The sequence below is a fragment of the Ambystoma mexicanum genome, chromosome 3q, assembly GCF_040938575.1.
Source record: "Ambystoma mexicanum isolate Mex_15411 chromosome 3q, UKY_AmexF1_1, whole genome shotgun sequence".
NCBI lineage: Eukaryota > Metazoa > Chordata > Amphibia > Caudata > Ambystomatidae > Ambystoma > Ambystoma mexicanum.
The window spans coordinates 605,586,162-605,608,163 of record NC_090926.1 but is presented as its reverse complement, the minus strand read 5'-3'; the positions used below and the strand labels follow the sequence as shown (position 1 = coordinate 605,608,163).

The window sequence follows — 22,002 nt, the reverse complement described above, 5'->3', positions numbered from 1 at the left end:
CCCAGAAAAAAACGTATACTCCTTAGAGTCGGGATGTTGCAACCTCCAACAATCCGTCAGATCAAAATCCTCAACTAAAGTCCGAAATGGGCAAAAATGTAAATCCTTTCTCTGTATGGTTTTACAACCAGTACAGTCCACCAAAGGATCAACAACCAGATTAAAGTTCAAGCCCAATAACAGTTGTGATACACTCCCAAAGAAAGAACCATCATCCACAGAGGGAACATAAACATTACACAGTACATATCGAACACCTTGAATTTCCACCAAAAGAGCCACAACCCTACCTTCCCGATCACAACTGGACTTCAGGAGCCTAATAGGAGAGCCCTTACATATCAGAATCGCAACACCCCTACTCTTAGAGGAATAGCATGAAGCAATTACATCACCCAACCATTTCCTATGTAACACCCCAATATCCTCCAACAAAAGGTGAGTTTTCTGTAAAAAATAAACATCACATTGCATATCCATTAAGCTGTTCAAAATATTTTGCCGTTTGACAGGATTATTCAACCCATTGACATTCCAGGAAGTGATCAAAAGCCGAGATCCCCCAGCGGCAGACATGTTGAAAAATCCACAAAGGTCTAAAAGAAAACGAACCCTAAAACCAAAAAAGAACCAATCCCACCCCCCTGAAACAGAAATAGGATGCCAACATTGAAGAAGCAAAGAAAGACCAACCCAACACCCCGGCACCCCTCCCAAACCAAAGGAAAGCTCCATATATTGAATCCTATGATAAGTCCCTAAGCCTATACAATAGAAGCAGAAACATACATCCTTATAAATTAAGAGTAGCAATCCAGCTTTAAAAAACGCTGTCCCCATAGGCATCCCATCCCACCCAGAAGAACCAAAAAGATCAACAGGCATCCTGCCTCACAAACACCCAAAAACCCTAACACAGTCACATCAGAAGTGGACACTAAAAGTGAGCACACATTGAAATGCAGCATCTCAAATAACCCAAGTAACAACGACATTAGCAGGATGAATAAGCAACAACTGTCAATAAGCAATGACACAACACTAGCAACATGTAAGCAGATGTAATAACAGTTTTTAGATAGCGTAGCACTAGCACGAGACCAGTTGTACAGCTGGAACAAACAAAGGATTGTCCAAAATTCCAGCCGTTTATGAAATCAGCAGTACGGCCTTCACATAAATAAAGTTCCAATTTAACCATGTCTCTGTATAATGAGAATGTGCATTGTGTATTAACACCAAGCTGCGTGTTGTGTATGCCGTCTACAGAAGGTCGGCCCAACCAAAAAGGCAGCAGTTTGAACTTAGCATGGAGCCTCCAAACACCCCCGTTCTGATCAAATAAGCTGTCAATGTCGAGGAGGCCAGCTACCAGACACCCGGGCGGGTGAGACAAGGTGCCAGTTGTACCGGAAACAATCTTTCAAAGAAGAAGGGGAGGTTCAGAATCAGCACGCACTGCTAAGCATCCATCAGTGGTCATAAAGCCGTAACGACGAGCAGTAGTTCATTACCTCCCCCCGCTCTTCAGAAACCACGAAGCTCAGCGTCAACAAATACACGCTCTCAGGCTCACTGTAACTGCATTCGCTACTCCCCATGTTCGCTCCAGTTCCAACGGAGTCCGGAAACAGCAGCGACTTCCAGCTCTCACTCAGTTGACCATTTCCGGATACTGACGCAACCTGAGCGCGCTAATCAGCTCCACCCACACGTACAGAGCCGTATCTAAAGCCACGCTAAATGGAGCATGTCAGCTGACCAGAACATTAGTTAGGTGCTTTTCTCAGCACATGAAGCTGTATGCATCTTACGAAACCCTATCAACATGAAAGTTCCAAACACGAACGAAAAACGGTAAATGAAATCCTCATTGGGTGCCATTTTAGCCAATACAAAGGATATACAAAAAAACAGTTATAATAAAAGAGTCAATAAAATGAAACAAAAAATCAGGTCTGCCTCACATTCAGTCAGCAATATTATTGTTGTCAGGAGCACGTATCTTCTCCAGCCATGAAGAGGCTTCATGAGGATCAGAAGTGGATCTGTTGCCATCAGGCAAAACCAAAGTCAGATTATTAAACCTGTTCAAGAAAGCCTTTATCTGTAGAGATTTGGCACACTCCTTTACTCCCTTAAGTCTTCCTTGCCTCCATCACCTCCTTAGGGTAATCTGGGAACACATAAACAGGCTTGCCTTTAAAGATAACAGAATCCTTGGTCCTGGAGGCAGCCAATAAAGATTCCTTCATCCTTGCCAGAGCGAAAGACACCAGGATGTGCCTAGGTTTTAGACCAGGAAGCTTACCAATCTGATAAACATGGTCAATGTCACTTTCCAGAAGAGAAACCACACCATAGCACTCCTTAAAAATCTGTAAAATCAATGGCAACAGCTTTTCACTTTTAGGGTCTGAATGCTCTGCAACTCCAACTAGCTTGAGATTTCTCTATCGCAATCCCAAGTCCATCTCCAAACGATGATTCTTCTCCTTCTGGACATCAGCCCTCAAAAACCTGTAGGCTCTATAGCTCCCAGCCATTTCAGACCCCATATCAGAGGACTTCAACTCCAAATCAGTTACCCTTGTATCCAAATGGGTGACTTTCTCATTCAATTCAGCCATAGAAGTCTTAACTTCAACCATGTCCATGGCCACCTGGCGCATCAATTTGTACAAATCCTGAATACTTTGATTCTCCTCATCCATTTCTGCAATCTGGTTCTGTTTTTTAGAGGTAGGATTCTCAGGTTCCAGGATCTTTTTCTTGGAATTCATATCAGCAATAAAATGTCTTCAGGGAGGAGGCCAGTAGCTGAGGGCTTAAGCTGCTTCCACCTTGACCACCATTCCAGAATTCCTGTGCTGTGTTAATGGACACACATAAAGGCATTGGGGCTGAGGAGAATCCTATAAGCAATGTGATGTTTTATAATAGACTATTTTTTAATACTCTGCATTAAATGCTGAACGCCTTTTTTTGTTTTACTTTATTTTATTATGCTTGAAAATGCATAGTGGGTGTGTAGAGGGTTACATTCATTGATTCCAAAGGACAACATATTTAGGCCATGCATTTGCAATAATAAACAACACTGGAACAAAGTAACATTAGTAGTTAGTTGCTGAGGTTACATAACATGAAAATAATGGATCACACTTTCAATGGGGATTGTTCTGTGATGGGGACTGTGTAGGGGAAGAGGTATCCGATTCAGTGGACATAGCTGCCAGATAGGAGCAGAATATAGGCCACACATCCCTGGGCCTAGTCGCTTGTGGCAGTTGGAATGACCAAGCCTCCTCAGTGTCGGAGGCCCAGGTGATGGCTGCTAGCCACTGATCATGCGTAGGTGTCCGGGGCTGGAGGCAGCTTAATAGAATACACTGTGTTGCTAGTAACATACACAATACTGCAACTTTTCGGGAATCACAATGTAGGCCTGGGAAATCGTTGAAGAGACATTTCGATGGTGAGGGGGCGAACTCATGGTCCAGCATTGATGAGGTTGTGGAGCATACATCAGACCAGAAACGGGTAAGGGAGGGGAAGGCCCAAATCATATGAATATAGGTTGCTTCTCTGGACTTACATCTGGGGCAACAAGGTGAGTGGTCTGGGAACAAAGACGTATTGGGGTGTAGTGGCATCTGTGCAGGATTTTGAATTGTATCAGCTTGAAGCAGGAGTTGAATGAGACTTCGTGGGTGCGGGAACACATCCGCTTCCAGCATTGGTCGGTCAATTCTAGTTCCAGATCTCCGACCCGGTCTGTTTCAGCACTTCGAATGTAGAGGAGGTCACAGATTGTAATAAAGACTATAGCCTGGAAATATTCCCTCTAGTGTTAATGGTATTCATTATTGAAGCCAGGATTGGGTCATCGGGAGGGTATGACAGGGAAGCTAGGGTATCTCTTCTTATGAATTCGGTGAAGGGCTGAGTATTGGAGCCAAATGGGTGAGCCTCGCTGTATGGTTATCGGCAGTTCCTCCCACTCAATGAAGTGGTCCTGATCGAAAACATTGCAAATGCTTTCGAAACCGGCTTCTGCACAGGCACGGGCCACTGGGATGGGAATGGAGGGGATTCCGGGCAGGAAGTTCCACAATGGTATGCCACCGTGAAATGGGTAGGGATTATCATATAGTGACCATAGTCTGTCTAGTGCCTGAAATGTGATGCCTACTGGATCAAGAGGGTTATCACTATGGGTTGGAGTGGAGAGCGTTAAGGGGTGAATATCGCAATCTCCCAGCGCACATCACTCTAGTCGTACGTGCGATGGAGGATTCATGGCCGAAAACCAATACGAGGCAAATTGTGCTTGGGCAACCAGCCAATATTTCTCAAAGTTGTGGGCACCAAAACCTCCTCACCTTTGCCAATCCAGGAGTGTCTATGAACTTTCTCTATATTTCGGCATGATTGCGAAAGGTGTCCAGCTCCGCACCGATGCTGGCCAGGGTAGTTGGTGAATGATGTAGGGCATATTGGGCCTCTACGGAGGAGAGCGTTGATTCGCTTATCGAGATATCCCTGAGGATCCTGGACTCTTTAGAAATAGCCACTCCCCTGATGTAGGCCTTAAACAACTCCCATAGGGTGACTTGTGTAGGGACAGACCCAGAATTCAGAGTGAAGTAGTCGTCTATTGCCTCTTCCAAGTCGGACCTGAAGGCCACGTCCAATAACGACAGGGGTTTTAATTTCCAGGTACGGGATGCAACATCAGCCCCGCCCCAGGCGAGCAAGATGGTCACAGGGGAATGATCAGAGTGAGTTCTGGGAAGAATTGGCACCTCCACCCCAGCCCCCATTCCCCGAAGGCAATGCCTTGACACATTTCTAATTGCGGTTTCTCAGATAGTTTCATTAATGGTAGTGCGGAATCTGATCTAAAATAATCCCATTCATCAGTAAGCTCAGCAGGTTCGCCATGTACAAAGAAATGTAGAGGGCTATATAACCTGTATCTAAATTGCCAAAAGCTTTTAAATATTGAAATGAACATTATCCTATCTGTGACATGTTTATTTCACATTATATAGCATAATACTTATGAAAGAAAAAAGGTAACATTCTTATTCATGCAAAAAGCTCAGCTTGAGTTCATTTTCATGTGTTGCCAATAAATGTATTCATCTCATACCTGGTGAGGCCATCTTCAGTCGCGCTTCGTTAAAGAATACAATGGTTTCTCAGTTGTTCTATTATAGGCCCTACTTTCCTGGACACTATCGTCAGTCTCAACATCAGCATGTTTCTGTTACCCAATGTAAATATGAGGAATTTTCTAGATTGTTATCCTTGTGTAGCAGCTTTGGTCATTATTGGGCATACCAGTTTTCTTTGTCTGTTGACCACATTAAAGACTACAATATTGAACACGTAGTAAAATATATCCGTATACTAAGAAGGATCATGTAGGTTGTATTAATTGTCCGATATAACTATGCATGTTCTTGTTGCCTAGCTCTGGTAACAATATAATAACTGTTTGGTAACTTCAGGCTGTTGTAGTGGCTTCTGTACATGTATAACCACATAATACGATGGTGTCACAATGTGTGTATTGTAGTGGAACTAGATCACTAGAAGTATACATTCAAAGTGCCTATGTTACACATGAGGCTGATAGGCGCTTGTAAATATTAAAATGTCTTTCTCCAGCGTATTACTTGCTGTATCACCTTAATATTGCTGTAACAGATAGTAATCAAGATGGCTATGTTGTCCATTTGGACCCATGTTCTTATGTGGTGTGTGAACATGGCATGGATAGGCAGAGGCAGTATGAATATGTCTTGCGACACTGGCAGAATAAGGGGATGCATTTTGGTTCATAATCATTATTTGAAATTGCTTGTGTATACTATGTTTAAGCTGAAATCTATTGAATATGTGTTCATGTGTTACACTACAAAACCATTTGTAAATTGGATAGTTTTTTTTCCCCATGTTTTCAAAAAAAGGGTTCTGTAAAATACACCATGTGTTGTCCACCATTTAAACCTGTATCTAAGAAGGAACCCATCCACGCACTCCACACCCTGCATGGTGTGGGGTCCCTCGCTGCACTTAGTTGCTTGCATGCTTTCATGGGTAATTGACCAGTCCGTTCTTCCTTCTCGTAGTGTCTGTGTGCACCGTACGCCATCTATAGTGATTTCACTGAGGCATTGCAGCACTCCTTTTGCTCCACCGTTTATCCTATATAAACATGTGTACGGTGCCCTGTATTTAAAGAGCCTATTATCCAGTATGTTGGTATAACATGTCTCAATACTAACTAATGTACATAACTAGGTTCTAGTCTATGGTTTTTACCCGCTGTCCATTTTTACTGAACCCCCCTTTTCCTTGTCGCCTTTAAAGTGGCAATCTCTGCCTTTTTCCTGTTTCCTTCAATTACAGGTCTCCTAAAAGTTTCACTTCATGTCAGGCAACCATATTTCATCCCCAAAGAAAATGCAACACTTTGAACCCAACTTTGTCAGAAAACGGTAAAATGTAAAAAAAAATATTAAAAAAAGAAAACACTAACAGAGGACTGGCCTGTTTAAACTGTCAAAACACCTAGTCTAGTCATGACTTAAATTAGTCCTCGGAGTTGTTTTTCATTTTCAAATTTCACTTTCTTGGCACAGATAAAATGTGTTTTATGAAAAACGTACACAAACGGGCCTTTTATATGTGCAAGGCAATCACTCACGCTATTTAATATTATTTTTACAGAACCTTGGGAGAGGCTTGGGCACAAGTTAAGAAAAGTCTGTCTGATGAGGCCGAAGTACACCTCAAGTTTTCCTCTAAGGTAATGTGTGCGTGTTGATTTTCTTTTTGCCCGCGTGCACGTAAATGCTTCTCTCCTTTTTCTGGGACTCAATAGTATTTTTCTTTAAAATATCTTCGGGTAAATCATAAATGACCTTGACACAAATTGGTTATTGCAGGGTGATTTAATACAATAGGAAGAAGCTCCCAGAACAGGGCTTTGAAAATTCCCTATGTAACACACGCCTGAAACACCTTGTGGGTTCTAAGAAAAGGAAACCTCTACAGTGTTACATTGATGAGAGTAGATGGAAACTGCACGTAGACAATACTCTATGGAAGACATCTCCTGGACTACCTGTCTGTTCCATTTGAAGGAGATGCATTTCAAGCAGCATCCCTCTGGGGCAATCGTGTGACGGAAGCTGCTTGGTTGATGGAGAGGCAGGCTCTGTACTCCTTGGAAACGGAGCATCAATTGGATGAAAAGCTCCCCCCTGAGGGCACTGCCCCAGCAACATCTGAGTATGTAGCCTGTATTGTAAGGCCATCAGAGTACAAACGGATGTTGACACACTTAGGAAAATACACAAGGTAACGTGACTTATTGGAGAGAAAATAACACACAAGGGTAGCAATTTGACTCCTATACCGAGTGGGATGCGGTGGGATTACAATAGGAAAATATGAAAATGCAATTCATTTAGACCAACAAGTCAATGGGCTTTAATATTTGAAGTGGTGCTCTGCATATAAGGCTGCACCCAAAGTATTGCCAGTTAACCAAGATGTCTTTGAGATCAGTAGAGCACTATGAGGGAGGAGAGCAATGTTTGGCACGTATTGTGAATACTGCCAAATACTAGTCTTATGAGTATTATCAGTGTATTGGTCATAATATAGAGATATTGATCGCTGCGAAGCTTGACATTTTTTTACCATTGTTTTTTAAATTAACGGGTGTAAAAGCAAAGCCCTTTGAGATATCCTCCTTGCAAATGCCAGGAGTACAGTGGAAAGATGCTTGTGTTGTTGTCGTCTTCCTGTTCTAAAGCAGCTGCATTCTAATGCAATGAGCAATGCATCACCTATCCCTGCTCAAGCAGTACATGGCCATACATTGAAATGGGGAATTTGCTGAGGCTTCATCATCTGCTTATGTGTGGGCAATATTCACTGCAAACATTTACTAGTAGGGTCATCATACGGGGTCGCGTGTCAGTGAGAAGCAACATATCTATGACTACCTGGGTGAGATTTGATTTAAATTAATGTCATTAATTGAACTCATACTCGGTTGGTGGTTGCTATGCTCCAGGAGTTAAATCTTTCACGTTAGATTCAGCATTTTTCCTAAAAACTGCTATAGATGTCCTGCAATGGCTAGATCACAATGATGCTCTAACATTTCTTTACATTATTTACAGTATGTTTGCCCTTTTAGAAGATTGTAAGACCATGTTTGTAGTGGCAACAGATGCATGATGCCTCTTGGGAGTAACTTGGTGAACACCATAGATCAGGGCAATACCTCAAATCCTCTTCAGTTGATTCCGGAAAGTGCGGGCAGGGCAGTGATCAAATTTGGGCTGCAAACAGCAAATGTGTCACAAGTGCCAGGGAAGGAAGTCATTAAAACATCACTTTACCTAATGTTATACCATTGGCATCAAAACTCCTGCCCAAAGAGAAGGAGGATGTTCCAAGCTGCATTGATATCCTCCAAACTTTGAAAGAGTGAGCTTTATACCTGAGTGAATGTCATCTATGTGTTAACCTTCTTTATGTGTTAGGATGTAGTCTGGCTTTCAGATCTTCATATTGTAGCCTCATAAACATGGCTTGTATATCATCAAAGCACATGTACTGCAATCCAGTGAATACCGAATCCTTTGGTGCAGGTGGTTTTGTTTGTAGTCTTGAAGATCCTGAGAATAGTGTCTCACTGCTCGACCATACAATAGAAACAATCAAATAGGAAGTTGTCCTGGGCATCAGGATGGGGGATTAACATACGTATGTTTCTGAGAGCTGAGACACACTGAAGCTTGAAACAACTCTGGTTGGGTTGTGTCGTTAGCAGTTTCCTCAAGCATTCCCATATTCCCCCAGTAACCTGTTCCTGTGGAAGAATGCCTCTGCTCCTTGTGTTCATTTGAATCAGCTCATGTGTCATATCAGCAAACATGCAGAGTAACTTTCTTGTCTACAAATATTTCCAGCTGCAAAGTGAGGTAGAGAAGCCGCTACTGAACTTCCGAGAAAACTTTAAGAAAGACATGAAGAGGTTTGACCATCACATTGCGGATTTACGAAAGCAACTTGCTAGCCGATACGCCTCTGTAGAAAAGGTAAGAGGATATGAAATGCCGGAACAGATCCAGCAAGACAAAAACGCTAGCGCTCCCAAAGTGATATTCCCAATCTCTTTTCCCAACCAAGGGACGGAAAGCCCTAGCAGAGAGGCAAAAAGATCTAGAAGTGAAAACCCAGCAACTGGAGATCAAACTCAGCAACAAAACAGAAGAAGACATCAAGAAGGCGCGACGGAAGTCGACACAAGCAGGTGCGCAAGCTTTTGCAGTTCCACTGGTTCTTGCATGTTTCTAGATATGTTGTGTGTGAGGTGAGACTTTTAGAAAGCTATCACGGGAGGTGTACCTACAATGTCAAAACAGAAGTCAAAAGAACATTTAAGTTGCGAGAGATGCTAAAGAAATTATGTCAATTGTCTTCATTATGGTTATTTTGTGTGTTGAGAACTTGTTTCGAAGCACCCGATGTGAACGGTGTACTTAATGTAGACTTGCACATGTTTGTGCACTCTGTAAATATATGAGGGTTTAATGTAGCACAGAGCGAGCTGTGAAGTTATGGTGGGATGTGCATCAAGTGGTGAAGTAATGGGGTACAATTAGAAATATGGACGATTAAGGGTACATTGGGAAGAACCTGGAGGGAGGGGGCAAGGATGATTACAGACCGGGCAGGCGGTTCAGTGTGCAAAGGTAAAGCAGTCATACTCTACCAGTGGATCTGCTGATGTGCTCCTGTTGAAGCTACATTCATAAGTGTTTCACAAAATGGGACATTCCAAACGCCACGGTTGAGTTTGTGAAGCAGTGTCAGCGATGCCCTGCCTTCATTCTCCTGCTCTCGCAGACGAAGCAAAGTATATTCACTTTTACTTCCACCAGAGGAGTCAAAAGCAGGATCTCATTAATCAGCTCCTATCACATTGTGCATGCCTTTTTCTGTGCCATTGTTTACAGGCTTAATGAAGCAACTCTCATGTAATATTGATGATCCTCTAAACAATGTCATGTTTTTGTTTCTCTTCATCATTTCTCCTTTCTGATTATTTTCACTTACTTTATATATAATCAGGGGAAACTTGCCATCATACTAGCGTAACGCGATTATTCCCGTCCTGGCTATTCCAGAGCCACACCAAAATGTCAATATATTTTCCAGCTCATGTTTTTTAGCAACATTTTCATAGGTAAAGCTTATCTTGCCCCCCTACTCCAGAATACTTGATGAAAAAAATATAATAGCAACCAGGAAAAATCGGTTCCATGTGTTAATATCACTGCAAAAATATCACCATATTTTTGTGGCAATATTAAGGCATGGAACCTGCAGGGAACACCCCTGCAAAACCCGCATTATTTTTAAAGGAGCGGGGGACACCCCGCAACCTCTGCTTTTAAAAACCCCAAAAATGATCCCCCCCAAAAAATATTGCCTAAGGCCGTTCCAGATGACCATATATACGGCGATATTTTTGGTGGGGATAATATGTAGTGATACCGAAAAATCTTGTTGGTGAAGTAGCAGCAGTATCGAAATCTCTGGAGACCGCTTTTAAATCGGGATGTCGGCACCCCCCCCCCCCCAAAATGTGATACCTCTGTAAGAGGCAGTATGGTGACAGACTGGGGAGCGACTTTATCATATATGGTATATATATATATTGAGATAGTTATGGATGAATTTATGCAGATGACTAACTCTGTAAAGGCATCCCCATATGTCACTATGACATTTATTATTCTCACAGTAATTAGAGATGGTATGTATAGTCCGTGATGTGTGGCTTAAATAAGATAATTTTGAAATTTCTAACTTTGGAGAACAAATTGGAAGTGGGTGGAGCTCCATCCTTCTGCCCCCTTGCCCGACACACAAACTACTGTAGACCATCAGATGATTTAGAGAGGCGACGGGCGAATATAGAGTGATCCTGGGAACTGATCATGCTGGATGTTTGCAACTTCCTTGCTTCTCATATACTGCCCAACTTGCAGGTTTAAAAGAGCAGGATCAGTAGGATCCGACCTGACTTAATCCAGTCAGGAAAACCAGGATGGAACACTAGTCAAATGATAGGATCAGTGGTTGAGACAATGGATGGATCCGGTTCCAGTGCAAGTTAATAAAGCACTGTCAAGTTGTACCACCTTGAGTACTCACATGACCCATTGCAGGGGTAACCAATTATGAATTACAAGCGCATGGACACAATCCAATGATAAAGCCCTTGATCAATCTGGAATCAAAATTGAAACAGGATCAGATTCAGTTCAGGTAGGCTATAACTTGACTGCATGTCCCAAGGCTGAGTACTTCTCCCCTGCACCTCAAATAGCACTCTACCTTTGAACTAAACACTTAGAGTTATCTTTCTACACACAACAAAATACATGAGTACTATGTGTGCATGGTGATTGTCCATCTTTCTGCATATCCCAGAATTCACAGCTGGTAAGAATCAAAGTGAAGTGGTGAGTGTATGCTCTACATGATCCCGAATAAGAAGCCCCTTTGGAAGAGCCAGTGAAAATTGGCATACATATGCAATAAAAAACACCAGTGTTGAGACATATGTATGCCTGCAGAGACCTGAAGCCACTTTTGCATGCTCAAGATGACTGTTTGATTTTTAATGAAATCTGATGATCAATCCTCAGTGAGATCTAAAGCAGTAGATGCATTGATGTCAGGTTGGGACTCTCGTTTCTGGATGCATGGTATTGTGTATGGATGTATATTTAAATACACATGCAGTTTTCAATAAAGCATAACAAAAATACATGAACATATAGCGGAGTCGTGTTTGATTAGATATAGTACTATAGTGGACTTGTAAAAGGGGGGACATTTCTTCCTAGGGAATTTGCATACACCCGAGTATTGCAGAATTGGTGGCCCAAGCGATCTGACTGTTCGTCATAGGGAGTGAATGCTTTCACTTATGTTCTGTAGGTTGTAGGATTAGTGTTGTATCTTTTCAGTTTGAGCTGCACAAGCAGAATTTCTCAAACAACTTGACATGCTTTGTGGATGATTTGGAAATGTTCAACAAAGTATACTGGAGCTGGATACGTTTGAAGCCTACCAAGGATGCCAAATTGGGGCATTACTGGAAATGCCAACTGGAAAATGGAGTTTACTGGAAATATCAAACCGGGAACTTACTTGGAATGAACTGGACGGGGCTGTCAAACTCGATGGTAAGGTTAACCTGTGAGCTTACAGGGAATTCATTGTATTGTATTGTATTGTAGTAGTCATTTATTTAGCACCTTTTCCCCCATTTGTATGGGCTCAAAGTGCTTTGTGGTAGGAATGCCCTTGGCGACCGAAGTCCAGGTATGGGAAAGTTCTAAGAGGAAGCATTAAGATGCGTGTTTGCTTTTGGCCAAGATTAGGGCTTCAGATCTGGCAAGGCTCCAGTAAGCATTCCAAGAAGTCAAGCACATGGCAGGTCCTGACTGTGATCACGACAGAGCGCTAGTACAGGACACTCGATATGTACCCAGATAAACCAAATTTGTTGGCAGTTGTCGCTGTATTCTAATGGTAGAGGTGCGGAGGCAAGTCTGGTGTTTCAGTCCGAAATAGTTATGTGACCAGCCGGAATTTTTCATGGTCTTAGCTGCATTTTTGAGTGCGTGGATGGAAAAGATGCCAAAGGAAAATTTAACTAGCAATGCTAAACTTACTGTATGCCCTCATGATTACAGTCACAATGTATTGGGGCTAATTACAACATCGGACCAAATCAAGAAAGGTACAATGTAAAGTTCCAGTTTGGCTATAACTAAAGGGTGGCTTCTCCATGCCTATAATGGTTAACGTGATTTAGGGTTCACGTCTCAATCTGGGTTCTCGCCCTGATATAGACTATCAATTCACAGTAACTCTCAGTCTGAAGGCTTTTAAGTGTCCCCGGCACTTCATTCTTTGCTCGTTGTTTTACAGTCTCTAGGCCTTTGCTTCTTGTCCTCTTTGCTCCAAGTCCCCTCTTCTGGGGTCTCCAGGCCCCATCTGCATCAGCTCTTTAGGCCATGGCAGAGGGGAATGTTGGGTAGGGAACGGATGAAGCAAACCCCAGAAAATCCACCAAGAAGCTGTTAGTCTGAGAGGCCATAGAGGCTTTGAGCCTGATTCACTGAAGTGTTTTATAATGGCGCAATCCCATAGGAAAATGGTCTATGAATCGGGCCCTTTGCGTCTATTCTATTTCAACATGGCTACTCCCATTGCATACAGGTTTAGCCTCCTCAATGTAAGAAACATTGACCATGACCACACGCACATCCCAGCAAAACATGATTAAATGCCCTACTGCTCATCAAACTGGACGTTATTGGTCTTCCACTGTACTCCTTTGCTCCCTTCTACCAACTTTGTACATGCACAGTCTTCATTCGATCTAGATTGTCCCCCACCCACTCTGAAGTGCTCTCCATTCAAAATCAGTCCTAGTCTTTAAATCTATCCAGAGTCATGACCACCCAATAAACTTTCCAACTGCATCTTACTGTCCTCTCCCTCTCACACTCTGCACTCCTCTTCTCTTAGGAGCATATCCGTCCACTAGTGTCTATTCCCGCTGGTGTTGCTTCTCACTACTTGGCTCAATCTACCATAATGCGCTCCCACAAGCCATCAAAGCCATGATGTCCATAGAACTATTTAGGGTTGTGCTGAAATTCCACCTGCTGTTCAGTGAAGGAGTTCACAAACTCCCCATGCTATCGCTTCTCATCTGAATATCTAGCCTGCAGCTCTTGGCTAAGTCTCACACGGACACACAGCTGTAAATATAAACAAATGTAAAGAACAACCCTAGACCCCGAATGTCGTATTATTCATACATGGTCTCATAACTGCTGTGCCTGGTCTATGATCCTTACATCATTTTGCCTACTTGATCCATTCAAATGAAGAATTGTGTAAAGGCACCCTACGTATGGTCCGCATGTGTTCTGTAGCGTACCCACTGTATGTCATTTCTGTTCCAAATACCATGTTGTCTTTAAATACATACAATAAACATAAATGCATGTTGGCATTACATGGGGGCAAGCACATACAGAGGTCAAAGGCTGGGGGGGTAATTTTAGCCTCCTTATCTAAATAGGTAAGTCTTGAGTCTCTTTCTAAATACATTTTTCCTCCCTAGAGTCTAGTAGGATAGTATTCCATACAACGGGGGCTGCTACAAAAGTAGTCCCAGACGCGAGTTCTGACAACCGTGGTGTTCACTCAGTTTGCACAATCATGAAGCACATTGCATCGCAGTAGTGTAGCTAGTCTGATCCTGTTGCTATGACAACCCTGATATCCTTCTCGTGGTCTTCATGTCTTGAATACACGTGGGTTTGATGTTGCTACCGGGGCAAACTCTGCTGCATTTGTTTTTGTTGCGTCAGAGATTAGGCCAGTCATATATTGTTACTGTTAGGCGCAGCAATTAGCGACGCAGGTGAAATGTATGCCTTTTTAGTGATGGTTTGAATACAGGTATTTTGTTGTTGCTTCCTATGGTGCATATCCCGCCCTAGGACCAATGTGAAAACCGGCCATATTTAGTCATTGCACCAGCACTACCGCCAGTGGAAATCTAGTCATTGCCCAATGGGCCCCTGTCCCAGTTGTAGGACAATGTCCGAGTGCCATCAAGAAGTTCACAGGAGGAAGTAATGTCAGCAGTCCCAACTAGACCTTTCTGCTTTCAGGATGGCTTGTGTGGGTGTGACTCGACAGTTCAACCCCCACAACCCAATCTGTAAGCCAATATGAGATCTTGTTTTTGGTGGGGTACAGTGTGTTTACTGCTGCTGCACTGCTTGAGGCATGTTGAGGCTCTATCCCGTTATGGGGAGCTTTGGCTTGCCTAGTTTTTGGCACAGTCATCAGATGGTCACCCTTGCTGTTAGAGGACAGTTCAAGAAGGTTTACAAAAAAAAAAACTATATGATTGTATGACATTGTGTCCTGCCATGGAAAGGTAGGTTGTGATGTTGTAGCATTTGCTTAAATACTAGTATTACAACCGGTATGCCGAAAAAACTCAAACTAATTTGAGGAGGGAGTGAATATGTACATCGTGATTGCCGACGATCTGTGATAACATTGAGCCCTGCGTCCACACTGGCTTCGGAAGGTACCCAGCCCCTTACATGATGAAGCAGAATATATTTTGTGTAGTAAAAATGATTAGGAATGAGCTGACAGAACTGATGTATTTCATCTCAAGTGTTCTTCTGTGAACAATTGTATTTTTTCCTATCGACATTAAAGAAAGCGTGTTCACACACTCCATAAGTCACCTGGCTAATGATGGGGGTACTAGTGGGGTCACAAGGGGCGGGGTACCCCCGAAGCCAGAGGATAATGGGCATCGGTTTGCATTAGGATGATTGCTTGGGCACCCCCACAAAGCCATCTTCATAGGGAAAGAGGGGTCATTTTATGGACCCTCATATTTTTACGAACATCAAGAAAGCACCCTGGCTAAGGTCAGTAACCCACGCCTTTTCAGCAGCCCTGTGGGATACGTAAATTATTTCTGCCTTTATTAGGCCTTTGAGACATGCTACAGGCTTTACCACTGTCGCAGTGTATATAATGAGCACTTTTGTAGGAATTGAGATGGGTGAATGGACTTGATAGAAGGGGTGTCAGATCACTGGATACTTTCATACACATAAGACATTCCTAATTTTGACTGACAAATAGTAGCTTAATGACTAGTTGGAAGTCAGTTCAGTCAAATATGTCAAATCGAAAATGTAAAAACAGGGTACGCACATCAAAATTTCAGACATGCAGTACAGCAAAGCAATCACGCAGGGCTGGAAATAACATGGTGAATTGCACAGAGAAAAGAGAAACGCGGCACCCAAAAGAAGAGTGCGGCCTTTATGCGGAGCACGAGCTTTGCTAAAATGCAAAGGTTACAAGCTGAAATAGGCCAATGGGAATGGAATCATGGAAAACATGTTTTGAAAAATACTCGTCTGCACTCGCAGGAAAAACACGATCCCCGAGAAAAAAACATTTAGCGTGCCAGCTGGCTCTGGGCTATGTGCGAGTCCAAGGGATGTAAATAGAGTCTTCCACAAACGATTGCAAGGAAGGAGAACTGAAAATGGCAGAACAGGAAAACATTACCAATACATGTCATCGGTACAGCCACAAAAAATAAATATATATATATATATAGTTTATCTGCGCAATACGGAACGGAAAGTCAACGTGAAACCCACGTGTATTCAATACATGAAGACCGTGAGAAGGATATGAGGATTGCCATAGCAACACGATCATACTAGCTGCACTACTAAAATGTAAACAACTGCCAAGATAATTAACCATCGGTGTAGTAACAGAGCCTTTGTAGGGACAACATCCACATGCTAGCAGTAAAGACCCAAGCAGGAAATGAGACGGAAGCATCCATGGGCAAGCAGCATGGACATGAACCAACATGAATGGGCGGGCCAAAGTCCACACGAAAATATCGCACTTAGGCTGATCTTGTTATTCGCTGAGCCAATGAAACCCAGATGTCATTGCTTAATGAAGCAGAATATATTGTGTGTAGTTAAAATGAGCTGAGAGCACTGAAGCTTTTCATCTCAGGTGTTCCTCTGTGAACAATTTGTATGTTTTCCATATCAAAGAAATCGTGTTCACACACTCCATAGGTCACCTGGCTAATGATGGGGGTTCTATTGGGCTCACCACTAGGGGCTGCGTACCTCCATGGCCAGGGGATAACGGGCATGGGTTTGCTATAGGAGGATTGCTTGGGCATCCCAACAAAGCCATCTTTATAGGGGAAGGGAAAGTTACAGGTACAATGCCACTGATCTTCGTACTTTTACGAACATCAAAAAAGCACCCCGGCTCCTGAAATGTCATTAACCCACCCCTTTCCAGCAGCCCTGTACACATAGTGCCAAGCGCCGCCACCCATCCATGAATCTCCCTCCTAGTCACCCTGTACATTTAAGAAATCGGGACTTCACATGACCAAAGGAAAGCCTAAAACACATTGCGTGAGAAATGACGGTCTTCCACTGTAGCCAGCTCAATCATCACAGGCCCTTTGCACGTTCTTCCATGACCTTGCTCAGGGGCACACACTGGTATAAGGAGTCAGAGGAAACCTTCCATGTGGCCTACAAAGTGAATTCCTGGACGAGCAGTGCAACCACAAATGAAGTGCGAGAGGCTAAATAAGGGACCATGTTCTTACAAGCATGTCCAGCATACCTGCCACCACAGAGCAGCCTTGTACAGCTAAAGAGCTGAGAGAAATCCACCTCGGCCATCTATATTCAAAATTTTCAAGGTTGGATGAAGACTATTGGTGGGCGTTCTTGATGAATGGGCTAAGTCGAAGACCGGTCATCGCGATGGGAAACTTCCTGCATAGCCTTAAGTTGGATTCCCGCTCTTAGAAGGTGAAATACAAAAGGACTTAGCCCTCCCAAGCCAACCCAAAGAAACAAAACGAGGAAAAGAAAAGACAACGCTAACGATGAATCATGTTCTTAAGTGTCGATACAGTTAAACCAAATAAATAAATATTTTTTTAAAACTGCTCCAAAAACCTATGGTCGACCCCAGCAGTGACATACATGAAATCCAAGATGGTGGACCAGTCATTTAAAGACTTTGGCTTCTCCAATGTCAGGTAGTGAGCTCTGAGGAACTTATTGGCCAATCCCAGTCCCAGATCAGTTTTCCATCAGTGGCAAACCTTCGCATCTGCCCTGTAGCCTAGGGGGAGGCAGTGCAGGGCTAGATATGCCCAGACCTTCAATCGGGGAGTGAGGGTGTTTTGAGAGGGAGCTAATACGAGTTTGGAGACTGCTGAGAGAAGAAGGAACTTCTAGGTTGAGGGGAGCCTGGTTTGCAAGAGGACTTTGGAGAGTAAATGGTGGATGTTAGAAAAAAGAAGTTGGGAAATGAGGTAGGAATTTAGAGGGTGTGAACAAGGTTTGTCAACATCAAAAGAAGGTGGAAGGAGGAATTCAGATGGTTTGCAGCATCAGAAGGTGGTGGAAGCTCATTTGTCAACATCAGACCGTATAGGAATGAGGAGGTAAAAAGGGAATTGAGAAAGTGTCGTCATCAAAAGGGGTTGAAGGAGGAACTGAGCAAGTGGTTTAGTAAGGAGGAATTCAGAAGGAGATTTGCCAAACTCAGCAGGGGCATAGCTTCCTGTGGGGTACATTGAGTGCTCTACACCTCATGTACACTCTGGTGCCGGGTGAAGAGTGCCATGTCCAGTCTACCACTGTGCATCAGGACCAAAGTCTCTAGACTGGGTCTTAGCTACACCTCCTTTGCTCTCAAATGCACTTACATTTGTTGCCGTCAAAGCTGCAATTTACAGCCCTTCTGCCAGATAAAGGCTGCCCTCCACACACACATTAATGGGAAATAGGTTGTCCAGGTAAGTTCATCTTCAGTAACACAGTTCCCAATCTTCAAGCTCACTGGATATAGTAGATATGAGTCACCAAATTAATTTTAAAAGTTCTCCCCACAGTTAAGAAGAGGTCAACTAAATACTTCAAAAGAATTACAAAGTTGTCTACTTGTATGACCATCAGAAACATACTTGTATGTGAAACGTCACACTTTATTCACATAATACATAGCAAGAAATTGCATGTCTTTTCAAACAATAAAAAATGAGGCAAACTTTATTGATATTGCATCCAACACATAGATGAGCATACCGACCCTTCACGTTTTCCTTGTATCACGTGGGAACAGCACATCCAATCCAGCCTGATTTTCTTTCATTGAATCACTTGCAGCCCACAAATATGTTTAGTTTAGTTTGTTTATTTATAAAGTGCGGCCAAACCCTCAGGTAACTGGGCGCATTAGCCTTGAGGAACAACATAGTTACGGAAAGGTTGCACATGAGAGAATCATAAGGCAAATACAGTAGGTAGCATATAGGCAGATACAGTGGGTAGCATAAGACCGGGTTACAGAGTGGTCCAATTCGTGGTACAGGCTAAGTTACAATGTACAGAATGGAAGTGGCAAAATGCAGTGTAGGTTTCATGCAGGTATCATTTTATTGAGTAACGAGCCAGGATTTCACCATGGCTCTGAAAGGCCAGAATAATTCTTCCGACCTGATTGTCAAGGCGAGAGTCTTCCAACATTTTGCTGCTAGCACAGGGAAGCTACATCCTACTGCTGTTTTCAGATTGAATTGGGGAATGTTCAGTTGGTGCATGTACAGTGTTCTGGTGGGTCTAGAGGTGCTGCGTCTGGAGAATTTGTCTGATAAATAGCATGGAGCGGTCAGTGAGAGGCATTTGTGTATGATGACAAGCGATCTTAGTTTAATTCTGTCCTGGATGGGGAGCCAGTGGAGTTCCTTACTGATGGTGGAAATATGGGCCTTACTCGGAAGGTTGAGGGCGCATCTAAGGGAATTGTTCTGTAGGACCGGTAGTGTGCTCAAATTACTATTAGTGGTGCCAAGGAACTGTGTATTACAGTAGTCTAGTCTAGATAATATCAGTGCTCCAGTCAGGTTGAGGCAGCTCGTGGTGGATAGAAATGGCCTGCAGGTATTAATCATTTTGTTCATATAGGCCGTAGATTAGATGGTGGCGTTTATTTTTTTTTTGTGCGATAGAGTCAAGGTACACACCCAGCGTTTTGACTTCTTTTGAGACTTTTATGATGTTGCCATCAATGGTGAATGATTGGTACCTAGTGTCCGATTTGTTGAGGTGGGCCTGTGAGCCTATGATGAGCAATTCTGTCTTGTCATCGTTCAAGCATAGGCTGTGGGTGGCCATGTGTGTGATGAGGACCTGGGTGTCGTCCGCGTAATTGGTATAAGTGACACCCAGATCATCAAGACGGTTGAAAAGGAGCTTAGTGAAGATGTTGTAAAGTGTGGGTGAATAACAGGAACTCCACATTGGATTGGGACAGGGTCAGCTGCAGCCGAAGGAGCGAAGACCCTAGTCGACCTATCAGACAAGAAGGACTGAATTCAATTGGTGGCCTTCTGTGAGAATGCAGCAGCCGAAGAGAGGTGGTGCATGCGAATTTGGTCAACTAGGTTGAAGGCGGTGGATAGATCCAACAGGAGCAATATGGCGAAATTGCCCTTGTCTTTGGCTTCATCCATTTGATTTTTGGATCCAGGAGGGCGGTTTCGGTCCCGTGCCTGGGTCTAAAGCCGGATTGTCACAAGCCTAGGAGATTGTCTTCCAATTGTTGTTGTATTTGGAGGTAAGCCACTCTGTCTAGTATTTTAAGGAGAAAAATGAAAGGTTGTGATGGGCCTATAGTTCGTGGGTATATTACGGTTTAAATTGGGTTTTTTAAGGATGGGAAGGACCCAAGCTTCTTTGAGGTTGTAAGGTACGGCTGAATTTTCAAACGAGGAGTTGATCAGTGAGGTAATGAATGGGGCTAGATCTTTAGCCCCGTCCTTGATGACTGAGGCAGGGCACAGGTCACGTTGGCAGTTAGACGGTTTACGTCTGGCAATTATATTTACTACTTCGTCCTCAGTGACTGGGGAGAAGTGGAAAAGAGGGCAGTCGGGTGTGCTACGGCTCTTTGTACTACTAAGGTGGTCTTTGGAGGCAAGGCTAGCTTTTTAGACTCTATTTTAGCTTGTAGGAGGGCTATTTTGTTTGATATTATTGAGAGGTAGTTGGATATTATTGCACCAGACTTTATCCTTGATGCAGTCCTCTGTGGGTGGCATTGGTGATTCGAGTTTTCTTAGAATGGAGAATAACTCTTTTGTACCAGATTTGGCATTGTGTATTCTCAAGTTGAAGATCTCCTTTTTAGCATTTGTGATGACAGTTTTATATGTAGAAGCTGCAGATGAGAATGTATCTTTAGATGGAAGGGAAGGGGCTTTACTCCAGTTAGTTTCTGCAGCTCTTTTAATATTACAAAGCGCTTATAATTCTGCTGAGAACCATTTATTCATGTGGGCAGTTGGTTTGGTCTTTCTTAATTTGAGGGGAGCTATCTGGTTGAGGGCTTGTTCCAGAGTGTTGTTATAGAGTTCTACAAGGGCAGTTGGGTTTGCATTCAGTGCGGGAAGGTTAGCATTAGTAATTGGCATTAGGAGAGCTCTGAGGTTGTCTATGGTAATATTTTGTTTATTCCTAGATGTGGTTTGTGGTGCCCTGATAGACCGTAAGGTTTTTGGCAAGTCTCTGGGTAACGAGAAGGTCACGAGATGGTAGTCTGCCCATGCACAAGGAGTAATGTCAGTCAAAGATGGGCATCAGCTAGCCAATCCAAGGATCTCCCTTTTGTGTGTGTGGGCTTGTTGATATGTTGTGTAAGACCTGACTGAATGATAGTGTCATTGAGTGAAGTGGCGTTAGTGTCATTAGGGTCATTGAGGCATAAGTTAAAATGCCCCATGAGAATAATTTGTGAGCCTGGTTTAATGTTAGTTGTCAATAAAAGTGAGACGTCCTCCTCAAAGGTGGAGATGATGCCAGGTGGTCTGTATATGAGGTGTAAAAGTATAGTTTGGGTATTAGATAGTGGTAGTTTGAGGGAAAGAAGTTCATCAGATGGTAAAGCTGTGTTAATGACTTCTCTAATGTTCAGGTTGGTTTTAGCAATAAGGGCTACGCCACCACCAATCCCTGTTTTTCTATCGGAGCGGATGATGTTGCAATAGCTAGTGCGGGGCCAGCTGCTTGGTGGAGCCATGTTTCTGTGACCGCAAGGAAGTCTAAATGGTTTGCAATGTTAGGTCTGCAATGTCCAGAGCGTGAGCTACCAAGGAGCGAGCGTTAATGAGGGTGCCCTTGGTGCTGTGAGGTTATCTGGTGGGGTGTTTTAAGATGTGACAAGATAATGGCTAATAGAGGTGTCTGTGTGTGT

The 22,002-nt window shown here is 43.2% G+C and overlaps 1 protein-coding gene across 3 annotated transcripts in view; it reads left to right on the top strand.

The window, feature by feature from the left end:
• GAS7 (growth arrest specific 7) overlaps positions 1-22,002 on the top strand; it is a 1,527,668-nt gene that overhangs the window by 1,423,748 nt on the left and 81,918 nt on the right. For all 3 annotated transcript variants that reach the window (XM_069654478.1, XM_069654479.1, XM_069654480.1), the window contains 3 exons: positions 6,745-6,823; positions 9,006-9,134; positions 9,226-9,349. In XM_069654478.1, the coding sequence (XP_069510579.1) occupies positions 6,745-6,823; positions 9,006-9,134; positions 9,226-9,349 (332 nt within the window). The remainder of the gene's footprint in view (positions 1-6,744; positions 6,824-9,005; positions 9,135-9,225; positions 9,350-22,002) is intronic.